This window comes from Rattus norvegicus, chromosome 5, assembly GCF_036323735.1.
Source record: "Rattus norvegicus strain BN/NHsdMcwi chromosome 5, GRCr8, whole genome shotgun sequence".
Taxonomy (NCBI): domain Eukaryota; kingdom Metazoa; phylum Chordata; class Mammalia; order Rodentia; family Muridae; genus Rattus; species Rattus norvegicus.
In genome coordinates this window covers 19,519,437-19,545,619 of record NC_086023.1, presented here as the reverse complement: position 1 = coordinate 19,545,619, position 26,183 = coordinate 19,519,437, and the positions used below count along the sequence as shown (strand labels likewise).

At 42.6% G+C, this 26,183-nt stretch overlaps 1 protein-coding gene across 7 annotated transcripts; it reads right to left on the bottom strand.

Moving 5' to 3' along the window:
* Positions 1-6,558: 6,558 nt before the first annotated feature.
* Mrpl15 (mitochondrial ribosomal protein L15) lies at positions 6,559-17,875 on the bottom strand. 7 transcript variants are annotated; one of them, NM_001106633.2, is made up of 5 exons: positions 17,702-17,874; positions 16,239-16,393; positions 15,371-15,536; positions 10,568-10,691; positions 6,559-7,697 (listed from the first exon to the last, which is right to left on the bottom strand). In NM_001106633.2, exons 1-5 carry the CDS (start codon positions 17,804-17,806, stop codon positions 7,630-7,632), a joined length of 618 nt encoding a protein of 205 aa, NP_001100103.1. In that variant the 5' UTR covers positions 17,807-17,874; the 3' UTR covers positions 6,559-7,629. The 7 variants fall into 7 exon arrangements, 6 of the variants coding, with proteins under 6 accessions (NP_001100103.1, NP_001385932.1, NP_001385936.1 ...); NM_001399003.1 differs by lacking the exon at positions 6,559-7,697 and adding an exon at positions 9,456-9,952; NM_001399007.1 differs by lacking the exon at positions 6,559-7,697 and adding an exon at positions 9,456-9,952 and having other exon boundaries at positions 15,371-15,530.
* Between the last annotated feature and the right edge of the window lie 8,308 nt (positions 17,876-26,183).

Sequence of the window (26,183 nt, the reverse complement as noted above, 5' to 3'; positions counted from 1 at the left end):
GAGGGCACTTGTGTAACCAGTGCCTAATGAGGCCACGAGTGGGTGAGAGGAAGTTACAAGTGGTTCTGAGCCACCTAATGTGGTTGCTGAGAATTAAACCCTGGTCCTCGGAAGAGCAGCAAGTGCTCTTAACCACAGAGCCATCTCTCCAGCTCAGTTATTTGGGTTCTGCCTGTAATAGCTCAGTACCTCAAAATATTGAGGCTTTGGAGACTGGGTGGCTCTGTGAGTTCACTGTGCCATCACTGTACAAAGCTCTCAAAAGTACCTTGGGAAGGCCAAGAATGGGCAGAGACGCTAGGTGGCCTTGCTTTGACTCTGGATAGAGCTGTAAGATCTGCTCGACATTGAGAGCCCTTGGTGAGAGCCCATGTCCAGTGACACAGAGCTGAGATCCAGAACTGCTCAGCAAGTTACCACACACAGGACACATTCCTTATGGTTCAGTGAGAACGTCTGAATAACCTTTGTCTTTCTTTACTTTCTCCGCCCCGAACAAGTTCATGTGGTTATTACACACTGTACTTAGGAGCCTGAAACAGCCCCATTGGGTTTTCTTTTGTGTTTTGAGAAGATTTGGAACACTGCGTTCTAATTATGATCTTGATTCTACTACATGTTTCTCACCCTGACAGAGTCAGACAGGAGGTGGGAAAGGGTTCTCCCCAGAACAGGAAGTAGAACAAAGAGCAGGGCAGGCTCTCCTCATCCTACATGAGGCAGCAGAAAGCAGCAGAAGGCTGTGACTTGCTGAGTGAGGTGTCACCAGATTGGAAACCTTTATGCCACTGTCTTGGGATACCTTGTTGAATCCGATGTTTTTGACCCAAACGCTGTGGCTCTCTTTACCTTCTATTCATGTTTGATAAACTTTGATATTTCTCTCTCCTTTTTTTTCCTTCTAGTTTTTGAAAGTAGAACACTAGCTTTGCAACAGATCAATGAAGTCCCCATAATGAGCCCACGCTACACAGCAGCCACCCTCTTGGCTTCGGGTGCTATTCCGCCTAGTAATCCACATCTGGATCTAGACAGTTTCTCAGTGCATCTTTAGCCCAGCCCTGGCAGTGCATCCTAGTTCTGCTTCCTCCGGTGCCTGTACGATGTCCATGTTTCGCTCCTGAGGATGGCAATGCCACAAGACGGGCACATGCTCTCCAAGCAATGGCCTCCCCTCTGGCATCTTGCTTCTGCGGATAAGACCAAACAACCAGAGGAAACTTGGTATTTCTGAAAGAAATATCCAAGGATTGAGTCTGAAATCTCAGTTTGGCAAGTCCAAGGTTACAGAGACCACAGTTCAGCACAGGTGCAGTGCCCATGTGCGGCAGGCAGCAGGGGAACAAGAGCAGGAGGCACTTGTCCCAGATTCCAATGTTGCAACCTCACGTGTAGCTTTGAACCTGACTTTGGGCCAAAAGATGCCAGGGTTTTAAACTGTTGTAAATTACTGTCAAGACGTACTTACAGGTTGGGCAAAACTATACAGAAGAGCACGCAGCCATTTTCACCCCACTGGAGCTTTGATGCCAGGTTTGATATGTGTATGCCTCTTCCTAGGCTGAGCACTTCCTGTCTGGACTTCTCATTTCTCCCTCAGTCCCACAGTGCTAGGTAATTTGCAACAGGAACCCCAGGATCCTCTTGAGGACTGAGGGGAGCCAGCAGGCTGATCAGCTGGGTGGTAGAAACAAGGACACTTGTGCTTGACACATCTCAGAAACCTGCCACTAAAACCTGGAGATGGAGTTCATGTGCGCCTTCCCTCTACCTTACTTCTGCAAGCTTACGAGAGAGATGGGAGCCAGGACAGCACAGGCACAGGAACAAGGCTGGAGGTGCTTGCCCCTGCTGCTGTCCTGTTGCGGCTCTTGCTGGGTGCTCCTGCAGCTGTAGGCCTGAAATCTCAATGTATAGATTTGTTTATTCTAAAGGAAAGCGGCAGGAAGTTCATCTTTTACCAGTGACCTTGGGTGGCTGTCTTTGATGGCGTTTAATAGGCTGAAGGTTGAGAAGTTTGTTTACATCATTATAAAATGATGCCATCCTTCTCGTCGTTTTCACTTCTCTTAAATGTGTTTCCTGAAATCAGTCACACACACACACACACACACACACACACACACACACACACACACGAAGTTTAAAGCAAGTGTTTTTCAGTTCAATTTATTTATTCTTGTTGTGGCTTCATCCTGACCCATAATACAAAATGCACAATACTATTCTCAGATACTTAGTGGCACTTGTAGTAATCTATTGTTTCAGGGCTTTTGTCTGTTTGTTTTAATTTTTTTTAAGATTTATTTATTTATTACATATCAGTACACTGTAGCTGTCTTCAGACACACCAGAAGAGGGCACCAGATCCCATTACAGATGGTTACGAGCCACCAGGTGGTTGCTGGGAACTGAACTCAGGACCTCTGGAAGAGCAGTCGGTGCTCTTAACCGCTGAGCCATCTCTCCAGCCCCATAGGTTTTTATTTTAATGGTGATATTTTAAAACCTTTCTCTCCATAATGTTTTATAACCAGCATTTGCATATTATATGTAACATTTTTAATCTTCTAATCTCTTTCTTTAAAAAGCAAAATTTTTTGTCAATTTACGGTTATTTACAAAAAACAACAACAACAAAAAAAAAACAACAACAACCAATTACAGGCTGGATGTAGTAGTATGCACCTTTAATCCCAGTGCTTAGGAGGCAGAGGCAGTAGTATCCCTGTGTTTGAGGTCAGTGTAGTCTACAGAGTGAGTTCCAGGACAGTCCTGTTACAATGAGAAATCTTGTCTCAAAAAACAAACAACAAACCAATTACTACAGTGTAAACAGCCTAAGAAATTTTAGGAAACAGTGCCACCTAGTGGTTCCTCCCAGCACTGCAGTAATAGTAGCTTGGTTCCATGTCCCTTTTCACTATGTAGACCAGGCTGGCCCTGAATTTAACCACTTGCCTGTGCTTCCCAAATGTTGTGATTAAAGGAGGGAGCCACCATGCCCAGCTTCCTGCCCTACTTTTAAAACAACCCTGAGAGTCAAATTTCTGAATTCTATTTTGCCTTTTAGTAGCTGGCATAGATCAAATTATAAAGAGTATTGATCCCTTTGGTCTGGGGAGAACACTGAACTATCCAGGAATGAAAACAGGCAAGTGGGTGCTGAAACTCACCTCCAGCTCTCTTAAGTTCTCAGGGAGACTCCAGTAGCCAGAGCGTTCGTTATCTCCTGTGCAATTCTGGTACCTAAAGGAGGCAGGCTTTCTTCCCTGAATCTCCTTTTAACTGTTTTAATGTATTATGTGTGGCCATGATGTGGGAGAGGTGCCTTGGCACACACGTGGAGGCCATGTGGGGTTGGCCTCTGCTTTTCACCTTCTACATGGGCTCCAGGAGCTGAACCCAGAGCACAAGCTTGCCTGGAAAACAGGGTAACGCACTGAGCCATCTCACCAGCCCTGTATAGTTCGATGACGAGTGCCAACCAGGCTTAGTGGAGGATGTTTGTAATCCTAGCCCTCTAGGAACAGAGAATCAAGTTCAAGTCCATCTTAGGGTATGCAGAATGTTTCTTTAAAATAAAAAAGAAAGTCCCTGTGCTTAGTAGAGCTCCCTTTCTCTCAACCACAAGAAGTACTGATATTCACACAATTTTGCTGGCACAGTTTTGCAGCTGGAGCTCAACAGTATGCCTGGCTAACTTGGCTTATGCATCAAGGACCAACCCCTTCAAAACTCTTTTCTTAAACCACTTTGCTCCCATGTTCAACGCTGGCTTGTGAGTATGCACTCTGCGACTTCACTGTGTGTATAATATACCAAGAAGTGAGAGCTTGTCAGCTATGTATCTTAGCATGCTTAGAGTTACCATAATATCCTGCTAGGAAACACGAGACCATCAACATCTAAGACAAAGTTAATGGGATCAATACAGTCTCTGGGGGAATCAAAGAAAGTCTGTGAAAGAAGTTGCAACAACTTGGGATTTGGCTGTCTTTGCTTCATTTTTGTCATGGTCACCATCTATTACAGAGCTTGGGTTTGTTCTACCAGACCTAGGTTCTAATCCCTTTGAAAATTACTTCAGAAGATTCTGTCCATTGTATTCAATGGTTTGGTTCTCCTACTGTCTGTACCTCTGAGGCAACTGCATTTCCAACTTCAATGTCTCTGACATTGTGCCTTGTGTGTGTACCCTTGAGAACTGTTGAATGTAAAAACTCATGGATATTTAATATTATTCATCAAACCTGGAATTTCCCTGGAGAGTGCTTGCACTTAGCCACCAGGGGGCAACTTGAAATGATGATTTCATCTTGGGAGCTGGATCTTCCCCTGGAGAAACCCTTCGAGTTTGAAAGCACCTAAGCGTTACTTCTTTTTGAAGTTTTCATTTGAAAGCATTTGAAAGGTAACTCCTGCTAGCCGCTCATCAGAGCTTGTCTAAGAAGAAGGCAACGTCTCATTCTCAATAGCTACTCAATGTAGGTAGCCACAAGCCTACCAATCAAAAGGAAAAGGAGACTGCCCATTCAAGGGCTCAGAAATTTTTTGACAGTCAGGTTCTGCAAGACTGGCACAGAGAGATTCCGTCCCTGACCAAAGAGGCTCAGATGGTCCCACCTTTGGCTCACAGGCCACGCTGGCAGATAAGTAAGCTCACTTTGAAACCAGAGCAAACTTCAAGAACCAGCACCCTCAGCCAAGTGGAGAGAGGCCAACAAATGACAAGCAGTGAAGAGCCGCCATTAGAATCACTTGTTACGTCCTTGAACATTCTAACCAGTGTGACACTAGAACTAAGGTCTACCGCACTGCCACTGGGTCACAGCTCGCTGGACCAGCTGGCTGGCTCACCCGACTGGGTTGAGGCTTCATCCTCTGCATTTGGAATGGGAGCTTGAAGGATGCACAAAACCCACTAAACATTCGCAGAGATGATTGGGCCAGCACCAGTCCTGCCGGGGTTCCTCTCCTCGGCAGACTAACTGTTCTGTGCACACTCCAGGGTGGATTTCCCTTCTGAGAAGAACACGTGCATAGCTCCCTGGCTTTCTCATTCTACTCTTGAAATATCATCACTTCCGAATCCGGCCTGCACTTTAACTTGGCCAGGACTTGGAAGCAAGAGCATCAAACGTACAGGATGACTACACAGTTCTGTTATGTATCATGAAGCAACCTGAACCCTAACCTTAAATAAAATCCCTTGGCAACCCTTTCAGTGTGTGTGTGTGTGTGTGTGTGTGTGTGTGTGTGTGTGTGTGTGTGTGTCTGTGTGTATGTGTGTCTGTGTATATGTGTGTGTCTGTGTGTGTCTGTGTGTCTGTGTATCTGTGTGTGTGTCTGTGTCTGTGTGTGTGTCTGTGTATGTGTGTGTCTGTGTGTCTGTGTGTGTCTGTGTGTCTGTGTGTCTTCGTGTGTGTATGTGTGTGTGTGTATGTCTGTGTGTGTGTGTGTGTCTGTGTGTCTGTGTGTGTGTGTGTGTGTGGTTACCAGCTTAGAATAAAAGATCCAAACAAAATTTTCCATTATTTAAAATTAGTTTTCTATTAAATAAAACTTTTAAAAATAATTAAATTTGAATAATAAAACTAAAATATGTCTTTTGGAGAAGGGAGTGCCTGTGTGTGTGTGAGTGAGTGAATGCCTCCATTTCCCTGTGTGCAGAGAGCAAATGAGGGTGACTGCTGTCTACGCTTACCTTTTCACTGTCTCCTTCAGACAGGCGTCTTCCTCACAGGCTGCTGACCACCAGCCCCAGATCCTCCGGAACTCACTCTCCAGGGCTAGTTCCAGGCATGTGCAATCATGGCTGACTTTTACGTCGGTGCTGGGTGTTCAAACCCAGGTCTTCATTCTTACACAGCAAGCTCTCTTAACTGCTGAGTCATCCCCTTAGCCCATAAAGTTCATTGTCACTGTCGTTCCTGTGATGTCTACACTGATTTTCCAGTGCACATCCTTTACACAATGAAAGCTTAGAATGTATTGCCAAATGTGAGAAATTCAAACTGCCGATGCTTACAAATCTTTTAAAAGATATATGAATCTAAATTTTAATTGGTGAGAATAAAATCAGCTATATATACAGAGAAACACAGCACCTAAATCTGAAACAACTGGCACCTTTATCTTCCTCCTTCTGCCGTTTTGTTCGATACACAGAATTCCTAGATCTAATAACCTTAAAAGTCTCCCTCTCTCTCATACTATCCTCTTCATACACATAAGGTGCTTATAGAAATTAGTAGGGGCCTGCAGGATGGCTCTCCCGGTAAAGGCCACCAAGCCTGATGACTTGAGTTTAGTCCCCAGAATGAGGGTGGTAGAGAAAAAGCAGCTCACACCGGCTGTCCTCTAATTGTCCAATGTACCCCTGTTGTAACATGCAGGAACATACACAGACTATATAAATAAATATTCTTTAAAGAAAAAAAAGGAGTTGTTGGGTCTTGAAGGTTTTGTAAAGCAAATCAGTGATCAAGTCAGAAATTCAACTTTATCCACAGGTTCTGCCTTTGCTATGCTGCCTCTCCAAAATTTATTTTTTGTTCCTGCTAAAAACAATATAAAATCTACCATGCATTTTCTTCTCATTACTGAAACTCGAGAATGACTTACAAAAGGCTAAACAGAGACTATGTGTAAGTCGTAAGGGGGAGAGGATAGCAGGTACCTGAGGACCAGAAGACACCAACTCACCAATCCCCTAGAGGCCTACAGACAGGACACGTGCCTCGTGCTTTTCAAACATTAGCGACTTCCTAACTGCCATTTTGTCAACTTGACAGTCATCTGAAATGAAGGAATCTCAATTAAGAAAATGCCTCCATGAGATCCAGCTATAGGCAAGCCTGTAGGGCATTTTCTTAATTAATGATTAATGAGAGAGGACCCAACCCATTGTGGGTGGTGCCATTCCTGGACTGGTGATCTTGGGTTCTGTAAGACAGCAGGCTGAGCAAGCCATGAGCACCAAGTCAGTAAGCAGCACCCCTCCATGGCCTATACATCAGCTTCTATTATGTTTGAGTTCTTATCCTGGCTTCCTTCTTGGATTAACAGTGCTATAGAAGTGTAAGTCAAGTAATCCCCTTCCTTCCCAACTTGCTTTTGGTCATAGTGTTGATTATAGCAGTAAAATTCCTAAGGTAATTTTTATTTTATACTAACCAATTTTTAATTTTACCCTCCATTTCACAGATGGTGAAACTGAGGCAGAGAATAAATTGCATGCCAAAGTCCCAAATCTAGTTCTGCTTTAAACCCTAGTCACGTGTCTCATCCAGATGGCTCTGCAGGTACAGGCGTGTAATGAGCAAAGCTACACAGTGCAGTGGCCTGAGCAAGGTACCACAGAAGACAACCCTCACGGGACTCGCACTAACATCAGAGCCCACTCTCCTCTACCCCAGGTGACACTTTCACCCTAGAAATAACCTTCTACTTACCAAAGAAAAGTGACTTACGTTAAAAAAAAAGAGAGAGAGAGAGAGAGACAGACCAAGGATTCAGATCATAACAAAATTTTCCCTCTTAGTACAGAAATGGGGTGTGAGGGCAGATGCAGGCACACATGGATACCAGATGCTGGTCAGAAGTCTTTTCTCAATGGCTTTTTTATTATCTTATGTGTATGAATGAGTATCTCGCCTGGCACCCATGGAAGTCAGAAGAGGGCATCAAGTCCCCTGCAACGGTTGTGAGCTACCATGTGGGTGTACATGCTCATAACAGCTGAGCCAACTGTCTAGCTCACTATTGGCTATTTTTTGATATAAGGTCTCTTATTTCCTGAACCCGAGGTTCACTCCTTGGCTAAAGTGGCTGGCCACTGAGCCCGGAGGGTCTCCTGATACCCATGCACACCGTGCCAGGCTCACGCAGGCTTTGCCCATCTGTCTTGCACTCTAGAACTGTTTGTTGCTGTTACGTGCATTGGCTTTGGAGATGGGGCTGTAGACCAGATTGGCCTTAAACTCAGAGATCCACCTGCCTCTCTGCCTCCTGGATGCTGGGATTAAAGGCATGCTCAACTATGCCTGGCAGTAAAACACAAACTAACTCAAGGTTTTTAGAGCTTGGCCACCAAAAGCCATGTATTCTGAGAACAGCTGAGGCCACATTCCAGGAAGGACAGATCTACACTGAAGGCTTATTGCTTAAGAGCCTCGAGGGATACAAACTCTCAAAGCTACCACCTCCACTGGACCTCCACTAGCCCTTGTAAATGGCACAAGCGCTAGAGGAGAGACAAATTTTATGGAAGGTGCCGTTTTGGCTGAGAATGAGCTGTGGGGTTACAATATCTCAACCCGGATACAGCTGTTTGTGACAAAGTCCCTGTCACCAAATAAACACTGGCCAGCATTCTACTTCACCAGACATCTGTTTCCTGTTTTTATTCTTCCCTTTATCACTCTATTCCAATTTCCTTCCACCTGTATGACACCAGAGACAACCAAAATGAAGAAAGCCCATGTTTGGCGGTCAGTTCTCCTACGACTGCTGTGAGGTACTTAGTCATTCTGCTCGAAGGGATGGGGGGAGACGCCAAGGACCCTCAAAGTCCATTCTGAGATGGAAGGCTGCAACGTGCTCTCCCTTTAGGTGACTAATTTCCTCTCACTTCCTGTGAAGACATTTTCCTGGGAAGGCAGCGTCTCTGAGACCTACAATTGTAAACTGCAGCACCAAAGCAAAGCCTTCTGCACAATGAGGCCAAGCAATAGCTCCCGTAGAGCTACAGCACACGCCGTACAGTTACAGTACAGGTGTTTATTTAAGGAAACTGACTTCCATGCGGACAGGCTATGGTCAAAGTTCTCTTCAGATTAAGGAAGCATCTGTGTCACTCAGGTGCCCCCTGAAGCTGGAGCCAAAGGACAGTGTCATCCAGTTTGTATAGCGCTGGTCCAACCTCTCAACTGCAAAGGGTAGGAAAGAGACTCTGCAGTCTGTTCTACTCTTGTTGCTTTAGAATCTCACTGTACTTCAGCTTAAGGAAGATGAAGTAACTTGTCTGATGCACCCCACTTTAAACAGCGTAAGGATAACAGGCCCAGTTTAAATCCCAGAACAGTGAAGTGCTCCCAGGGCTACTGATCAATCCCTGCCCTGTACTCTGACAAAACAGAACATGTAGGTAAGAAAAGACCATGAGAAGACCGACAGTGAAGAAACGTTTTAAACTACTTAAAGTAAGGCTGGGCAGCGGTGGCGCAGCCCTTTAATCCCAGCAGAAGCAGGCGGAAATGTGTGAGTTCGAAGCCAGCTTGGTCTACAGAGCAAATTCCAGGACAGCCAGGGCTAGAGAAAGAAACCATGTACAAAACACACTGTTGTCCCCATGCCCTAAAAGAAAGGTGATTTTAAGTAGGTTTTTTCCTTTTTAATCACCTTTCTAAAGACTCCCACTGTGAATCTTTGAAACACACAACATCAAAGGCTCAGTTCCGATGCAGCTTTTGCTGCCTGTTATTTAATTTCAGATGGAAAAAGAACAAGAAACCTGACCAGTGCAGGCGGTACCAGCCCCTCGGCTTTAAGGCCCACACGAGCCCGTGTTCAGCCCCCCTGGCTCACATGTCTGATTTACTGAAGGCAGTTCAGGAGCTGTAATACTTGAGAAGATTCTCATCTGTAGGTTTTAGAATTTTCTTATCTGCCATATTCACTATCCAGCCAGGAGCAAGACCAAAGAAAATCTGCCTTGGATCCTTGCGGGTGCTGAGCATTCTGAAGAGTTCGTCTTTCGTGACATCAGGAAGGACATAGCCATACTTCATGGCAAGTTCCAGTCTTGCTTCAGGAAACTTGGCAGGGTCGGCCAGGTACCCCCGGTTTTTCGCATCGGTATAATAGGGCACCAGCGCCTCGGGTGGAAGCATTCTCTTTGGAATGGGTTGTCCGCGCAGAAAGAATGGAACAGGCTTGCACAGAATTTCTAAAAAGATGTTTTAGAAAGAGATATAAATACTGGCTCTATAGGTAATAACTGCTACATACATTTTTTAGCTATTAATTTTTGAATTTTCCAAGATGAGAACTGAATTCTAAGAACTTTTTAGTTAACAGGCTTAAGTGAGTAAAATGGAGACAATACTTTTAAAATTATTTTCATTTTCTTTTTTTTTTAATTTTCTTTTTTTATTATTGCCAGGGAGGGGCTTTCACATGTGCTACGCTGCACATGGGGAGGAGTTGGCACTCTCCCTCCACCATGGGATCAACTCAGGTCAGGCCTGCCCAACGCGGGTTCTTCCTACTCAACTATCGAGTTAGCTCAGAAAAAAGTCGTTCTTAACAGTTTTGAAAAAGGAAGATAAAATAAGGAGAGAAGAAAGAGAAAGCATTTAAGCTAATGGCCATCGCAAAATTTTCAAGATTTTTGTTTGTTTAGTTTTATTTCTATGTGCAATTATGTCTCTGTGGAGGGATGTGCATTTGAGTGCAGTGCTCAAGGGGGTCACAAAGGGGCAGCTGTGAGCACTGCCGAACTGGCCAACAAACAGTGGGCAATATGAGATAGAGAGAGAAAAACTGACCCGAGAATACTTACCTAGACTTCTTGGGTCATAGAAGGCTGTAGTAACAACACCACCATTTTTTTCAATTGCAGCAATGGCTAATTCTGAAGCCATCTGCACCTCAATATTAACTTTTGCTTGAAAAGTATCAGCACCCTGTCATGTTAACAGAAAGCCTGTTAGTAAGCAGCTGAGCTAACAGCAAGTCAGTGCAAGTGTCTGTCCTCAGCTGTGTGTACTGCAGTTCTCTATCTCTGCTTAGCACCACTGTGCTCCGCCCACTCTCCAGCCCTGCAGTAGGAAGGACAGCGGCATCCATCCCTCACACTCTCTCAGTAGTAAACCATTTAATCCTAGCAGTCCTAAACCAGGAGTATTACTACACTGACATGCAGACGGGGACAATGAGGCATATGGGATGACAATGATTCATTCCTAAGACAAAGTTAGGATACTAATCAGAGGCGGGATTTGTTCTTTTCCATGCTGAGGCTGGAACCCTAAGGTCTTCCCTTCTCCCCAGCACTGTATGTGTTCTTTCAAAAAATATATTTAAAAGTAATGTCTTTGTGAGGGGGTGGGGGGCAGGGGAGATCTGATCACAGAATGCAGCGCGTATGTAAAGTCAGAAGACGATTCTGCGGTTCTCCCTCTTCACCTTTACATGGGTTCCAGGGTTTAAACTCATGTCTCTAGGTCAAGTGGCCTTTACCATGAAGCCATTTTACCAGCCCATCTCTATCCTTACCCACAAGATTATGCCACATTATACAGACAGAAACAAATCTTCCTGAGGCTGGGGAGAAGTTTCAAGCTGCTCTTTCAGTCTGGATTTGCTTCCCAGTACCCACATGTGGCTCACAACCATATGTAACTCCAGTTCCAGGGGATCCAATGCGGATGCCCCTCCTCTGACCTCTCCAGGTACTGGGCACATATAGGGTGCACAGACAAATATGTAGGTAAAATACATGTACGCATAAAACATTTTTAATATTTTAATAAAAAACAAATCTTCCTTATCACTAAGTGAGCAAAAAGAGGTTTTAGAGGAGCCAAGGGTCTGGAACAGCCTGGAAAGCAAAATACCTGACAATATTGAAGGGTTGGCTGGCTTTAGGGAAAGGGGAGAATGCATTTTGTATTCACTGACAGCTTTATTATCCTCTACAGTGGAGGAGGCATTTATTTTTCCCTGGAATGTTTATACTAGAGATGAAGCATGGGCCTCTTAAAGTCCTCCCACTCAGGATATGATAATTCCCTCTAACTTCAGAACAGATTGCTTTCGCCATTTTAGTACAGGTGAAACGAGTAGGCAATCTAACGCCTTTCATTGTAAGTATTTCATATATTTAAAAGTATTCTAATTAGTCTATAGGTTGTGGTTTCTTAGTTTTTATATTCGATAATGGTGTAATTTATAATCAATAGACTTTCAATTCAGAACTAGGGAGTTGACTACTAATTTTTGGTTTTTGTTTCTTTTTTTTTTAACCACTACTCTGTAGACTGCTCTGTAGACATATCTTATCATTCTGGCTCTGGTTTCAGTATTTTAGGTATTATAAACTGCATTTTTAGGAAGCTGTACAAATCAAGTTGTTTATTTTCCTTGAGAATATATATTCCCAAATAATTCTATGTTTACTAATCACAGTACTTACTATCCACTATTTCTTGCACATTTAAACTCAGAAGAGGCAATGGATAAGCTATAAGTGTGTGTGTAAATATTTACTCAACCACTGCCCCAGGGTATAATTTTCAAGATAATGTCTGCTAGCATAATACACACATACCTAAAGGGTATTGAGACGTGCAATCTAAATACTGCCAAGGTCATGGATTTTTCTATGTAGTAGAAATATATCTTTTTCTTTACACCTCCAAAGTAAAATACTGAGGCTCAAGCACATCTTTGGTATTGGTTTCCCTAATGAACTCCTTCCTCTGTTTGTGATCTGATTAGAGTTTGTTTTGTTTTAGAACAGGGTTTTAAGTACAGCCAAGGCTGGCCTAGAAACTCACTATGTAGCTCAGGGTGGCCTTAAACATCACACTCCTTCACTGGTTTCTCAAGTGCTGGGATCACAGGTGTGATCTACCATATCTACCTGGAAAACTCTTAGCTAAGGTTGGCAGTCTCGAGGGAATTTAAAAGGTTCTTCCATAGACATATGCTTCCTTCTAGTGGACACTGTTACCTATTCAGCTACGTAGTTAATTTGCTTATGAACAGTTGTTCAATTCATATATCAGAATTTTTTTTACGGAAGTTGAAACAGAATTTAATTCATTCTATAAATATTAAGTAACGCTCAGAGCTGGGCCTAAAGGCACTGAAACTATGAAAAAGTGCCTACCTGTGCAAGGCTTAGGTAACAGTGAGAAAGACAATCAAACACATAAGTGCAGATTTGGACCAATTATTTGGCTAGGGAGACGGCTCAGCAGTTAATGGCACCAGCTGCTCTTCTAGAGGGCCAGAGTTTTATTCTCAGACCCATGTGGTGGCTCACAATCATCCCTAACTTCAGTCCTAGGGGATCCAGAGCTTCTTAAAGCCACTGTGTGTGGCATCAGTACACACACAGTACAGGCATACATGCAGGCCAAACAATCACACACATAAAATAAACAATAAAAAGGAAAATACTTTGGGTAAGAAAAGGCAGACACAAAATGTGCTTCTAAGTGGGAACAGGGCCACATGCTGCACTTGAGCTCCTGGCCAGCTCCTTGTAGAAACTATTTTAAGGCTGCAGTAGGTGAACAGGTCCATGATGGGTGGAATGGCATGTTCCTGCTACCTCAGAACTCGGCAAAGGCAGGCAGGGGTCAATAAGGTCTATACCGTGAGTTCCAAAACAGCCTGCCAGAGCTACCCTGCCTCAAACAACAAAAATTATTCAAGAAAGATTTTCCTTGAGGCTCAGAGAGGACTTAGAGGTTAAGAGCTCTTGCTGCTCGGGGTGGCTGGAGGTTGGTTTCCATTACCCATATGGTGGCTCACAACTATCTACATATGACTCCAGTTCTGGGGGATCTGATGTCATCTTTTGAACTGTGTATACATATGGTACATATAAACAAATAGACAAAACCCTTATATACATAAAGTAAAGGAACTGAATTGAACTTCCTGATATATTGGCATGTGAACACAGACACACACACACACACAGAGACACACAGACACACACTCACACACACACACAGACACACATACTCACACACACACACACAGACTCATACACACACACAGACTCATACACACACAGAGACACACAGACACACACTCACACACACACACAGGCACACATACACACTCACACACACACACAGACTCATACACACACACAGACTCATACACACACAGACACACACACACTCACACACAAACAGACTCACACTCACACACACACTCACAGACTCACACTCACACACACTCACACACAGACAGACACACACACACACAGACACACAGACACACACTCACACACACAGACTCATACACACACACAGACTCATACACACAGACACACACACACTCACACACACACACAGACTCACACTCACACACACACACTCACAGACTCACACTGACACACACACTCACACACACACTCACACAGACTTACACTCACACATACACACTCACACACACACACAGACACACATACATACTCACACACACACAGACTCATACACACACACAGACTCATACACACACAGACACACATACACACTCACACACACACAGACTCACACTCACACACACACTCACAGACTCACACTCACACACACAGTCACACACACACTCACACAGACTTACACACACACACACACACACACACACACACACACACCACCGGAAAAAGCCACAGACAGCTGTGCTCTGAATGTACATCAGCCTTCTAAAACCACAGCAAGTGTGAACTAGGGCTTTGGGTTTGTTTGTTTATTTATTTTTATTTTATTTTATTTAGTCCATGTGTATGTGTGTTGTCTGCATGAATGTCTGTGCCCCACATGTATTTAGTTCCCATGGAGGCCAGCAAAGGATGGACGATCTCCTGGGACAACAGTCACAGTTCTGAGTACCATATAGACACTGAGACTTGAACCCAGGTCCTCTAACAGCCAGTGTCCTTAACCACTCATCTATCTCTCCAGCCCCCAAGAAAGGGGTGTTGATTAAGCAGTCCCTAGATTCACCTTCCACAGTTTTAGTTACTAGTTGGAGGCCATTCGTAACTCTTTCTGCAGAGCTAGGAATCGAACTGAGACCCTGTACAGGCTGGAAGTGCATGTCCAGAACCTTTAGGTTTTAAATTGTGTTCAGTAGCATAAAGAGGTCTCATGTTGCTTCCTTCCTTCCTTCCATGAACCCACTTATGATGTTATTTTCCCACTTCATACAGTGTCCACCCATCAGTCTGACATAGTACAGCAATGCTGGATGCAGTTAAGCCTTACTCAGTGAAAGCCCCAGTGAGAGCAGTGGCGGTGACACTTCCCAAATGACACAGAGGAGCCATGAGGTGTGTACCTGAAGTACAGGGATGGAACTTCTCCATTTACTAAAGAGTCGTAACTTAAGGCTGAGACCTAGAGCAATTCATTCATAACCTCCCGCTATGTCTAACTTATAAACTAATCTTTATTAGAGGTCTGTATGAAAATAAAAAATACTGTCCCAACAGTTTGGTGATGTCCACAGTGAAGCATCTATGTTGTATGTGGGGATAATGACAAGGGACTATTGACTATGGCAAAGTAGCTACAGCGTACCAAACAACAAAACAAACAAAACTACAAGCTACACTTACCTCTTCAACCAGCTGGACCCCATAATCCCTTTTAAGTGGCTGGATGGTCACACCTCTCCCATTCACAAGCTGCGTTAAGTCAATAGGTTGAGTTGGATCAACTCGACCTAAATCAATGAGATACTGTAGTCTCCTGAGACTCAGAGGCTGATACTGGTGCCTGAAACTGCAAAACAGGAATATAATAATTAGAAAACACCAAGTAACCTTCCTCTAGCCTCTTCAGATTTCCAGTGTTTCCCTTTATAATTTCTGATGGTCTAAAATAAACTTAGAAGCACAATACAAAAACATCATAAAACACCAGTGCTTCCTTTGTTCCACTAAAAACAATTTACCTCTCTTAAACATTTACTTCATTCATGTACACAAGTAACTCACAGAAGTTTAACTCAAAATAACATCATAGGATAAAATGGTAGCTACTACAATGTGCCATATACATATTTTATATACATATGTATTACATGTAATATGTATATACACATAATATATATGGGATTTGTGTCTATGTGTATTTACATGTATTTTTCAAATATATACATGTTTAAAAAGGTAACATATATGGAAATAAAATTATATATGGCAAGATAAATTTACCTTTTTAAATTGCTAATCATCTAAGGAGTTACAACAGCAAGCCCTATTATCATCTTGTTGGTGTGAGTAGAATGTCTGTGTAAATTTGCTTTTCTGGAAGCACACACACAGTGACACACACAATATAGGTTAAGCCACATTACTAAAAATTATTCGAAGGAACAGCACCATAAGTTTGCTTCTAAGTAAACGTAAGGTTTCTACCAAATTACTCATGTAAGTCTTCGTGGAAATTGGGATTTGTACTTCAAAAGAAAATCAACCTTACCTATGTCCTTCATTAAATCCATATTTTGGGATTCGGATGTAAAATGGAGTCTGCCCTCCCTCAAAGCCCAGCCTGGGCCGGGTTCCTCTCTGTCTTTCTCCTTTATGGCCTCTGCCACACTTCCTACCTCTTCTCCGATCTCTTGGACGTCTTTCCTACAAGAAAAAGTGGATTTTTAAGATGTCCAGACACATTTCTGAAAAGTGTGTTTCACTCACAGCATACTCCATATTAATGCCCTTTATTCATCGAATCAGAGCTGGGGTGCTGAGCTCTGCTCTGGCTGCCTGTTCATCTTTATAGTCCACCTACATAGTTCTCTCAGAAGGGAGCTAATCCTAGTAACCAAAGTACAAGGAGAAACACAAAGCAAGGTTCTAAGGATGGGATGGAATCCAATGGGAGAAACAAGCTCTACAAAAAGATAGGTCCCTGTAGTGATTGCTACCAGGTAGGTTGAAACAGAAGGATTCAAAGTTGAAAGCCTGCCTGAAGCTACAAAAACAGGTCAAGGCCAACAGCCCCCAATTTACTGAGACCCTGTCGCTGAATAAAGCTTTTAAAAAGCAGGAAAGGGTTTGGTGTTAGAGCTCAGTGGTAGTGAGCTTGAATAAACAAGCTAAGGGCTTAACTTCAGTCCTCAGTAGAAAGCGGCTGGAACAAAAAAAGAAAGAAAGAAACAAAGAAAGACAGACCCTAGAACTAAACAGCCAAAACGAGGCTTGAATGATATTTAAAGTTTTATTTTTAAATTAATCATAAATACATAATTTTACCACATATGGCTAAGGAAATTTCAATTTGTGCTAGGGACGCCGCATTCTAAATTCCTACAAGCTCCTGGAAACTCTGATGCCTTGTCCCCCTCCACAGAATTGTAAATCTGTGGTGAAATGATTAATTGTAGAATGACTTCTCACTTAGCTGTAAATGCCACAGAAACGAAGTAATTGTGACCTATCTTTCAAAGCCCTCCGCACCCTCTCCCCCTTTAACCTGGGCCTATGGGAACTGAGAATGGCTGGCTGCACCATAACATAAAAAATTGGCTAATTACAACGGGATAGAGTCGGGTAGTCTTTCGGTGTTTTCTAATTCCGTGACATCTTTCCTTTAAATTACTGTGTCAACCCCTAAAAGCAGTATATTAAGTTACAAATAAGAGCCAAGCGACACCACCATTTCTACCCCCTGGACATTCTACACCCTGGACAGCTGAAGTGTAAAAAAAAAAAAAAAAATCCATTAGAATTTACAATTATGATAGGCACTTGCTAAGCACTTCAGTTTTAACGCAATTTTGGATGAATTACTCTGCAGCTCCCGAGTGTGTGCCTCTCTGCCTGCTTAGTATCTTTATGCTTTAAAACTGGGCGCACGCAGAAGAGGGCCAGGCGCTCACACTCGTCCATCTCCAGCATGACGTGGCCCCTGCAATCCCCCCACCGCCGCCAGGCGTTTACCCGTTTTCTGGAGTTAAGACTGGGCTTCAGATTGGCCAGGCTCACTCTCGGCAAGGACCGCAGAAGGTCCAGACTGGTCCCGCGGCCAAACGCCATGCCAGCCATGGCCCACGGTCCTTTCAAGGGCGCCCAGAAGGCGGCGAAGGCTCCGCATTGCTTTACGGCCACGCCCCGCCCCTGTCGCGCTGCAGTGCGCCATGCCGCTCCGCTCCTGTCGTGCTACAGAGCGACAGCATCCGCGGTCGGCAGGTTCTGTCTTCCAGCTTCCAAGCTTAGTGGGTTTTTACCTTTTGCGAGATCGTGCTTTTTCCTCTGGCTTGGGTACCATCTTGTGAACGAAAAATATTCTCCTCTGCCCTGTAACGACTGAACACGCTGTACGGTAGAGGATCTTTTGAGTTAAAACTCGGCTCTGTTGTTTTAAAAGTGGAGCTTCATGAAGCCAAATGAATCCAAAATGATGTGAACAGTTTCTAGCTTTGGAACTTTATTTCTAGCTTTAACTGTTACAATGCCTGGCTCTACAATTGTCTAATTAGGTTCAAGCTGAACTTTTCTGGGACATCGTCCTGCTTTCCAGCTATCATTGAACTGCTAGCTTGCCTTGCAGTTAATCATGGGGGCCATACTCAGCTGCTGCTGTGTGCCAGAAACCGAGTTAAAGTTAGCCTTACCAGATTCATATAAACAACCACCCTAGCCCCAGATTAAATGATTATAAAAACTTGTCTTCATACAAGTAACAGAGAACAATGTGTCCCTTTTTATATTCTTTTGCCATTCCACTACCTTGCTGGAGAATTGCTCCTACTAGCTCTTACTGACAGTTATATGGTGAAAGTGGGACAACTTGTAATGGGCAGCTGTTTCAAACTCAACTGAACCTTTATTTTTAACTTTTTATTGGTCTCTTGTGAGTTTCACATCGTACACCCCAGACCCACTATCTCTCTGTCCCTTTTGCCCTTGCAACCTCTTCCATCCCCCCCCAAAAAAAACCAAAAAATAAAAATAAACAAAGTTTAGAAAACATCTCATTGTGAAGCTGTAATGTGTGTCACAGTATGTCTTATACTATATCCTTTTCCCCATACGTCCTTACTTGCAAATGTGCATTGGTCAGGTTCTAAGTCTCTGGCTCCTGCTATACCAATATTGGATCCTCACAGGGCCTCCTCTCCGCTATCCTCCTGTTGTCCTATGTCATTGAGATCCTGCAGCTTTGGATCAGCAGGAATAGCCTTTTCATGTGTTCCAACATGCCATACATAAGGTAGACTCAAAACCATAGATCTGAGCCTGGTTCCAGAGCCTGCTGGTCAGTCAACACAAAATCCACGACTGGGAGTATGAGGATGATTATAGGAAAGACAAAAAGAGAAGATGCAAGAGACAGAGATGGGAAGGCTGCTTGTGAACGCCATGCCAGGGAGCAAGTGTATTTTCTCAGTATCTTAAAGGCAAGCAACACAGACCATGACCAATTCCAGGAAGTGAAACAATGAACACAAATGCTTATGTGGTGAGTTTATGGTACACAGTATCTTTGTTTGGCTAAGGCCATTCATTTCCTTCAGGCTTGGACAGTCTCTCAAGGACGTATGTGTAAGCAGGGGAACTTGACAGGATATAATTCATGTTTTAATTAAAAATAAAGACAGATGTCTGCAGACATTCATGACTAATCACAAGCAAGAAGTCAGCCAAAGTTAACTGGAGGTGCTCCCCACGTCTCCCTTTTCATCTATACATGCCAAAGCTGTCTCAGCTACTGGTGCAGAAAGACTGTGTCAGTCTTAGGCGTTCCCTCAAGAAGTGTGGTCCTTACCTATCATGGGTACATGAATCCTAGCATGTACCTATGCTAGGATACCTACCTAGGTTAATCTACCTCTGAGAGAATCTTACCAGTCTTTTTTATCTATAAGAGCCATGCACTTTATCAGTCATGGAGTAGAAAGTTGTGTGTCTTAGGTTGCCATCCGAAAACAGTTCCTACCTGTCATTGGCACACAAATAATCTTGAGTTTGTGGCCTGTCTTAAGTTGCAAGGGTTTTCTAATCTTGTGTTCGTGGCCTGCTTTAGGTTGAAAAGGTTTTCAAGAGGATCTTACCCTTCATTGACTACCGACTTCTGCTAGAGAAGACATTAGAGCTTGAATTTGTGTAACTCTGCTTTGACATCTGTAAAAGCACTGATCCTGCTATGCCTAGTAAGAGACGTGTAAATGAGGACCATGAAGGGAAAACAGCCTGTAACTTTTTCATTTGAAATGTGTCAAAAGACAAAGGCTTTGCATCTCTTAGACTTACGTTGCCCTTATCAAGGGCTAACAAATCTAAAGGTGTATTAGTAGTGTGCCTTATACCTCGAAGGTGCCTTTATACTCTGGTCCAATTATGCTGATTCTCATTATGTGTTGTTGGAGTTATACAAAGCCATAGATACCGAGCATGACATTCCCAATACCTCATCTCCCATGATCTAAACTAAATCATATAATGTGTCGATTCCTTGTTCTAGCCATCTATCCAGATTCTCTTGTATGCTCAGGGCATCGTTACATTTTCTGCAAGATGATTAACAAAGCTAGCTGTTCGTACCTCCTGTGCTAAAGCTAATCCAGAAGTAGTAGCACTGGCTGTAAGTGTTAGGAAAGCAATAACTGGCTTGCCCAAGCATACGTTTACTCCTGGCCCAGAGCATGACCTAATTCTTCCAGTATTTGTAAGCCTTTTTCAGAATACCAGGATTCAGATAAACTTACAGGAATCATAATTAAATCTGGTTGGTGTACTACCATTACATACTGACCATCAAGCAGCACAGAAACACATTTGGACAAAAGAAATTAAAACAAGAAACACTGAACTCATATTCAGAGCCTACAACACAGGTAACATTCCTAATTAGTAAAAGATTATGTGGGGTACTTCAAGATGTCACATTTACCTTAACCCCAGAACCTGTCCCATTTCTAACCACAGCAAACATATCATACAAGGCAGCTGCCAATTTCCAAATATGTCTCTGAAAATATCCAGAACAGCCCTTCAAATGCCCACTGTCATTTCCTTTTGTCCAATATTGGATTGATTTCCAGACCAGTTCATGGAGTCAGAATAATTGGTCACATTAAAGGAAAGAGGAGGATCATTATAACAACTGCTCCATTTGATTGATTTTTTTTTGAAGGCAAGTTCCACAGTCTCTTGTTTTCTCTGTCCCATGAAGTCTAAAAGCCTGAGGCAGGGAAGTTTGTCCAGTCCGAGATACAGGCTTTCCCATCTTAATGCTTTGAACTACAGTCTCAGAGATTTTCTTCTAAGCCTGAGGGTACCCAGAAACACATCCAGAATTAGTACTATTTCAAGTAAAACAAATAGGTAAGCCCTGACCCATAGAAGTGTAATTCACTAATTTGAAATACTTTGCTTTCAAACCAACCTAACAGCTGAGTATTATAGAGGTCACATGTACTTCTGGCCTTGACTATACAAAAGGATCTATCAAAGGTGGGTCAGGAACATATGTTTAGTACAGCTTCCCCATCGCCATCAGCAGGGCACTCAGCAAGATCAGGGTCAGCATCATTCTCTGTGCCAGCATCAGCACGTCTAACCAATTGCTCTAGCAGCCACTGAACTCCTTCAGCAACCTGTGAAAAAAAAAAAAACACATGTTCAACGTCATCCCCATATCAATACAGAGTCAGGCCCATGCCAAAGTTCTGTCAGAGGATCTTTCCATCTAACAAAAGCAAAATGATGTTGGGTTTGAGGATGCCAGAAACAATTAGCAACTGCATTCAATGTCAGAAATTTAAAAAAAAATATGAAGACAGTCACATGTTATGGGGTGGAGTTTCCCCCTTTTTTATCTTTAGCAATTGTTGTTTCAGTACTTCATGAGTTCTTTCCACAATTCCTCGCCCTTGCGGAATTCCTGTTTTGTGGACAATATTGAATTGCCAACAACCGGTTTGAAAGGCTTTACTATATCCAGTGCCACTGTGAAGCATTTTAAGCGATGAGTTAAACATGATTAGTGGCTTCTCCTATCAAGGCAGATGCACATGCGAATCCTGAATATGTATCTATCATGACAGAAATATACTTCAGCTTCCCCAAGTTAGGAATGTGAATAACATTCATCTGCCAAAGTTGATTAGGCACTAGTCCAAGCAGATTCATACCATAGTGGACTATAGAAAGATGTTGTGGGCACTGAGAACATTGTTTAGTAAGGACGCAAGCAGCATTGGTAAAGCTCAAATGATGTCATCTGTACAGAAATTAAAAGGAGACTGTCCCAAAAGTTTAAACAACTACAAGAGCTTTTAATTCAATGCCTGAGCAGATGCAGATTCAAATTGCAAAGCTAATGTTTTTGAATCCAATATAGAGGCAAATCTTCCACTAGAGGATCCATCAGTAAAGACTAAAGCAGCTTTTTTGGAGTAGTGCTCAAATTATGGGCAAATACAAACTCATGAAGACAAGGAAATTGTAATAATTTATGGCAAGGGTAATGATTATCAGTTTTCCCTGAAATGTTGGCAAATACCATAGGCCAAACATCTGTGTTTTGATAGAGTCAATCAATTTGCAATTTAGTAGAAGGTACCAGGATTTTGTTGGAATCCTTACAAACTATTTATATGACTCTTCCCTGGATAGCTGCACTAACATGGCAACCACTTCATAGTAAGGAGTGATTCCTTTAGCAGGAGAGTCTGGTAGATGTACCCAGGGTAAGGGCCATTCTGCCACAACACTGAAGTAGGCATATGAGAAGTGGGTAAAATATAAGTGCCCCATGACCTAGCATAGTCAATATAATGAATTGTTCTATAGCCTTTTCTTCTATAATGTTTGATGTCCTTTCTCAGTTACATACTACGGAGATAAAGAATCAGAATCTCATTTAAAGATGCCAAATAATGACTTTAATTTTCCTATAGTTATCTTTAAGAATCATCTAAACCACTTTATATCTCCTAATATTTCTGAAAATCATTTAAAATTTTTAATTTATCTTTTCTCAGCTGTAATTTTGAGGTAAATAGCTTTTGGATATAATTTGTGTCATAAATACTTATAGACAGGCCCACACTGAATTTTCTCTGGAGCAATAACCAATCCTTTTCCCTCCAATGCCTGTTGTAATCGGGCATAGGCTTGCAGCAAAGGACCTTCATTTTTGTCAGCTAACAATATAGCATCCATATAACGAGCTATATACATTCAGATATAAACGTATAACAATGGCAATTGCTTGAGCTACAAACTTTTGGCAGAAAGAGGGACTACAGCCATGCCCTGTGGTAGAACTTTCCAAGGTATCTCCTCATAGGTTCTTTAAAGTTGGTAGACAGAACACTGAAGGCAAGTCTCGTGCAATCTTGGGAATGGAGGGGAATGGTATGAAAGCGGTCCTTTAAATCTGGTATAATCTTATAAGTATTAGAGGGAATAGCAGAGGGTATGGGTAATTCGGGTTGTAATGCCTTCATTAATTCCATAGCTTCACTGACCTTTCTTAGATCTCTCAATAGTCTGTACTTACCAAAATTTCTTTTTAATCACAAAGAAAGGAGAGTTCAAAGGAGAATTGGAGGGTTCAATATAACTCTGTCAAATTGCTCCTGCACTAGCTGTACAGGGGCAGCTCTCCTGAATTCCACAGCCAGTTCTGCACAGCCTTTGAACATCTATGTGTTTCCAAGTGGCTGCCTAGGCCAGGGACGTGTGCTTGGTCTCTAATGGTAATATGAACCAAGGACATCAACACCACCCTCTGTCACTACATGGCCCCCAGTAGCAGCATGGGCTGGAACTTCACCATGGCCTCAGGAGGTGTGGCTGGATGCTTATATCAGGCTAGTCCCCTCCACCCTCGAATCCCTAGTTCCATTTCTCCTCACAATGCTCAAACTTTTCTGCTGCTTTTCTTCTCTCCCATTCGTCCACCACACACTTGCACATTGTAGTGGCTCCTGCAGGGGGCAGGCCTCTGGGTGACTTCCCCTGCCCAGGTCGAGTGGCATGGCAGTGAGCAGGCCTGTACAAGCAGGTGTCGACAGCCTGCCCATGAAGTTTAGTGGGGTGTGGCATGGTGGTGGGTAGGTCTCTGGATGTCTTTGTTCTCCTGGCCTGCGTTGCATGGCATATCTACAGCCCTCCCATGCTGTCCTAGAGTTACTTGTAAAGATTTTTCTCCGTGTGTGTGTGTGTGTGTGTGTGTGTGTGTGTGTGTGTGTGTGTGTGTATTTTTGAGAGTTGGCAGAGGCCAGAGGACCTCCAATCTTCTGGAATTGGAGTTATAGGTGGTTGCCAGATTGAGCTTCTCACAGTCAAATGCAATAAAGAATCTTTCCGGACCCTAAATCAACTGTAAAATAGCTACATAAAGTTATATTCACACCTTTAAACTATATTTTATGAACAAGGCACAGGCTGAACTGATAGAAATAAAGTAGAGAAAGTCAATCCCAGGTTGTTTGAAATCTGGCAGCATCCAAAAACAACTTAAAAGATAGGGTCCCACTACCGAAAGACTATACATGGACTGACCCAGGGCTCCGACTGCATATGTAGCAGAGATAGCCTTGTTGGGGCACCAGGGGAAGGGGAAGCCCTTGGTCCTGCCAAGGTTGGATCTCCAGGGCAGGGGAATATGGGGGACATCAGGGAGGGTTATGGGGGAGGGGGGTTTATGGACAGGAAACCGGGAAGGGGAATAACATTTGAAATGTAAGTAAAGAAATATATCTAATAAAAAATTAAAAAAAACAAAAAGATAGGGTCTTGTAGCCTTATAAACTAATTAGCAAAAATATTGCATTGTTTCTCAACCCAGGGATCAAATGACCCTTTTGTTGCATAGCAGACACCTTATATATCAGATATTTACAGTATACTTCATAATGATAGCAAAATTGTACTTATGAAGTAGCAACAAAAATAATTCTGCGGATGGGGTCACCACAACAGGAGGAATGTAAGAAAGACTCACAGCATTAGGAAGGTTGAGAACCATCGTGATATGGGGTCTTTGAATTTTTGTTTTTGTGAAAGAAAAAAAAACAGTCAAGAAACATAATTTGAACAGCTTGTTTAGAAAACATAAGTAAAGACTCCAGCAATTGGAGTGAGGTGCCCAGTGGCAGGGAGCAGCCCAGTGGATCCTGCATTGTGAAGATTTAAGAATTTAGGAATAGTTGTCAGTATTTGGAAAGGAACAACCTTTATGACGTCTCACATCACAGTGAGTGGGATCTCCTTTTTAATAAATTTCTACCCAGGATCCTCTAAGGTGGGGTGGGTAATTCAAAGCTACAATGCAAGGGGGTTGATAAGTTCATCCTGAAGATGCCCTTCCTTATTGCACAGAAAGGGAATGTGCCCTGATGCCTTAACTTCTGAACTTGCTGGGAAAATGACATCTTCAAGAATCTAACCCTAGAGGGTATACTAAGCGCATGAGACAGAGCTGTCAAGATTCAACCACACCTTCCCTTTATTTCTTCATACCTTTGCCTACCCAGTACCAAAACTAGAAAGAAATGAATACATAAGATGTGCAGAATGATAAAGAGATAAGATCCAGACTCAGTTACAAGACCAAAACCCAGAACCATACACACCAGAAAACAGAACAAAAAGAAAACCAATCAGACCAAAAACCAGAACCAACAAGAACCAGTTCCAGTCCTTTATTGTTTTTAATTATTTTACAGCATCTTTTTTATTAGAACACTTATGCTTTGGGGAAGAAATTTGCAAAATACAAGCCTACCTTACTTATAGAAATGTATACATTGTAGTATACAATAAACTTCTGGTTGAGCACCAATACCAATAATGGCTTATTTATTTGGGGGAAAATTCTGTATAGAGTAAATGGGATTGAGAAAAAAACAAAATACTGAGTTGTATTTCTTCTAAGGACATTTTCTTTATTGTATGGGTTATGTAATGTCACTAATATCAATCAGTCAGTAACGGTGGAAATAATGGTCTGAAGCTACTTGTTGGCTGTGTATCCCATGGTAAGCATATAAAACTGTAAGAATGAATTGAAGGATTTGCTCTATGTCATTAAAGTGTAAAATGAAGGGATGTGGTAAATAAAGCAACGATCTTTTAGCTCTGTGATGATGATAACAAAATTTCTATAATCTCTCAATTTGTATTTTTTTATACACATCTGCTTGGGGAATTAGTCTAAATTCTTTTAAGTAGTTAAGGAGTATTTATTAGTAATAAAACATTTGTTTCAACAAGAAAAAAGAAAACAAAAACAAAACACCAAGTCACAGTCTCAAGTTCCCACTTCCCACATAAGACCTTGCATCAAGTTAGATTATACATCTGGAGAGAGGAATGCATGAAACAGATCAAAAGTCAACACAATAGCAATTGCAAGAAATGACACCATTTCCTCTCTCAGCTGGAATTATTCAAAGGTGCCCATTAT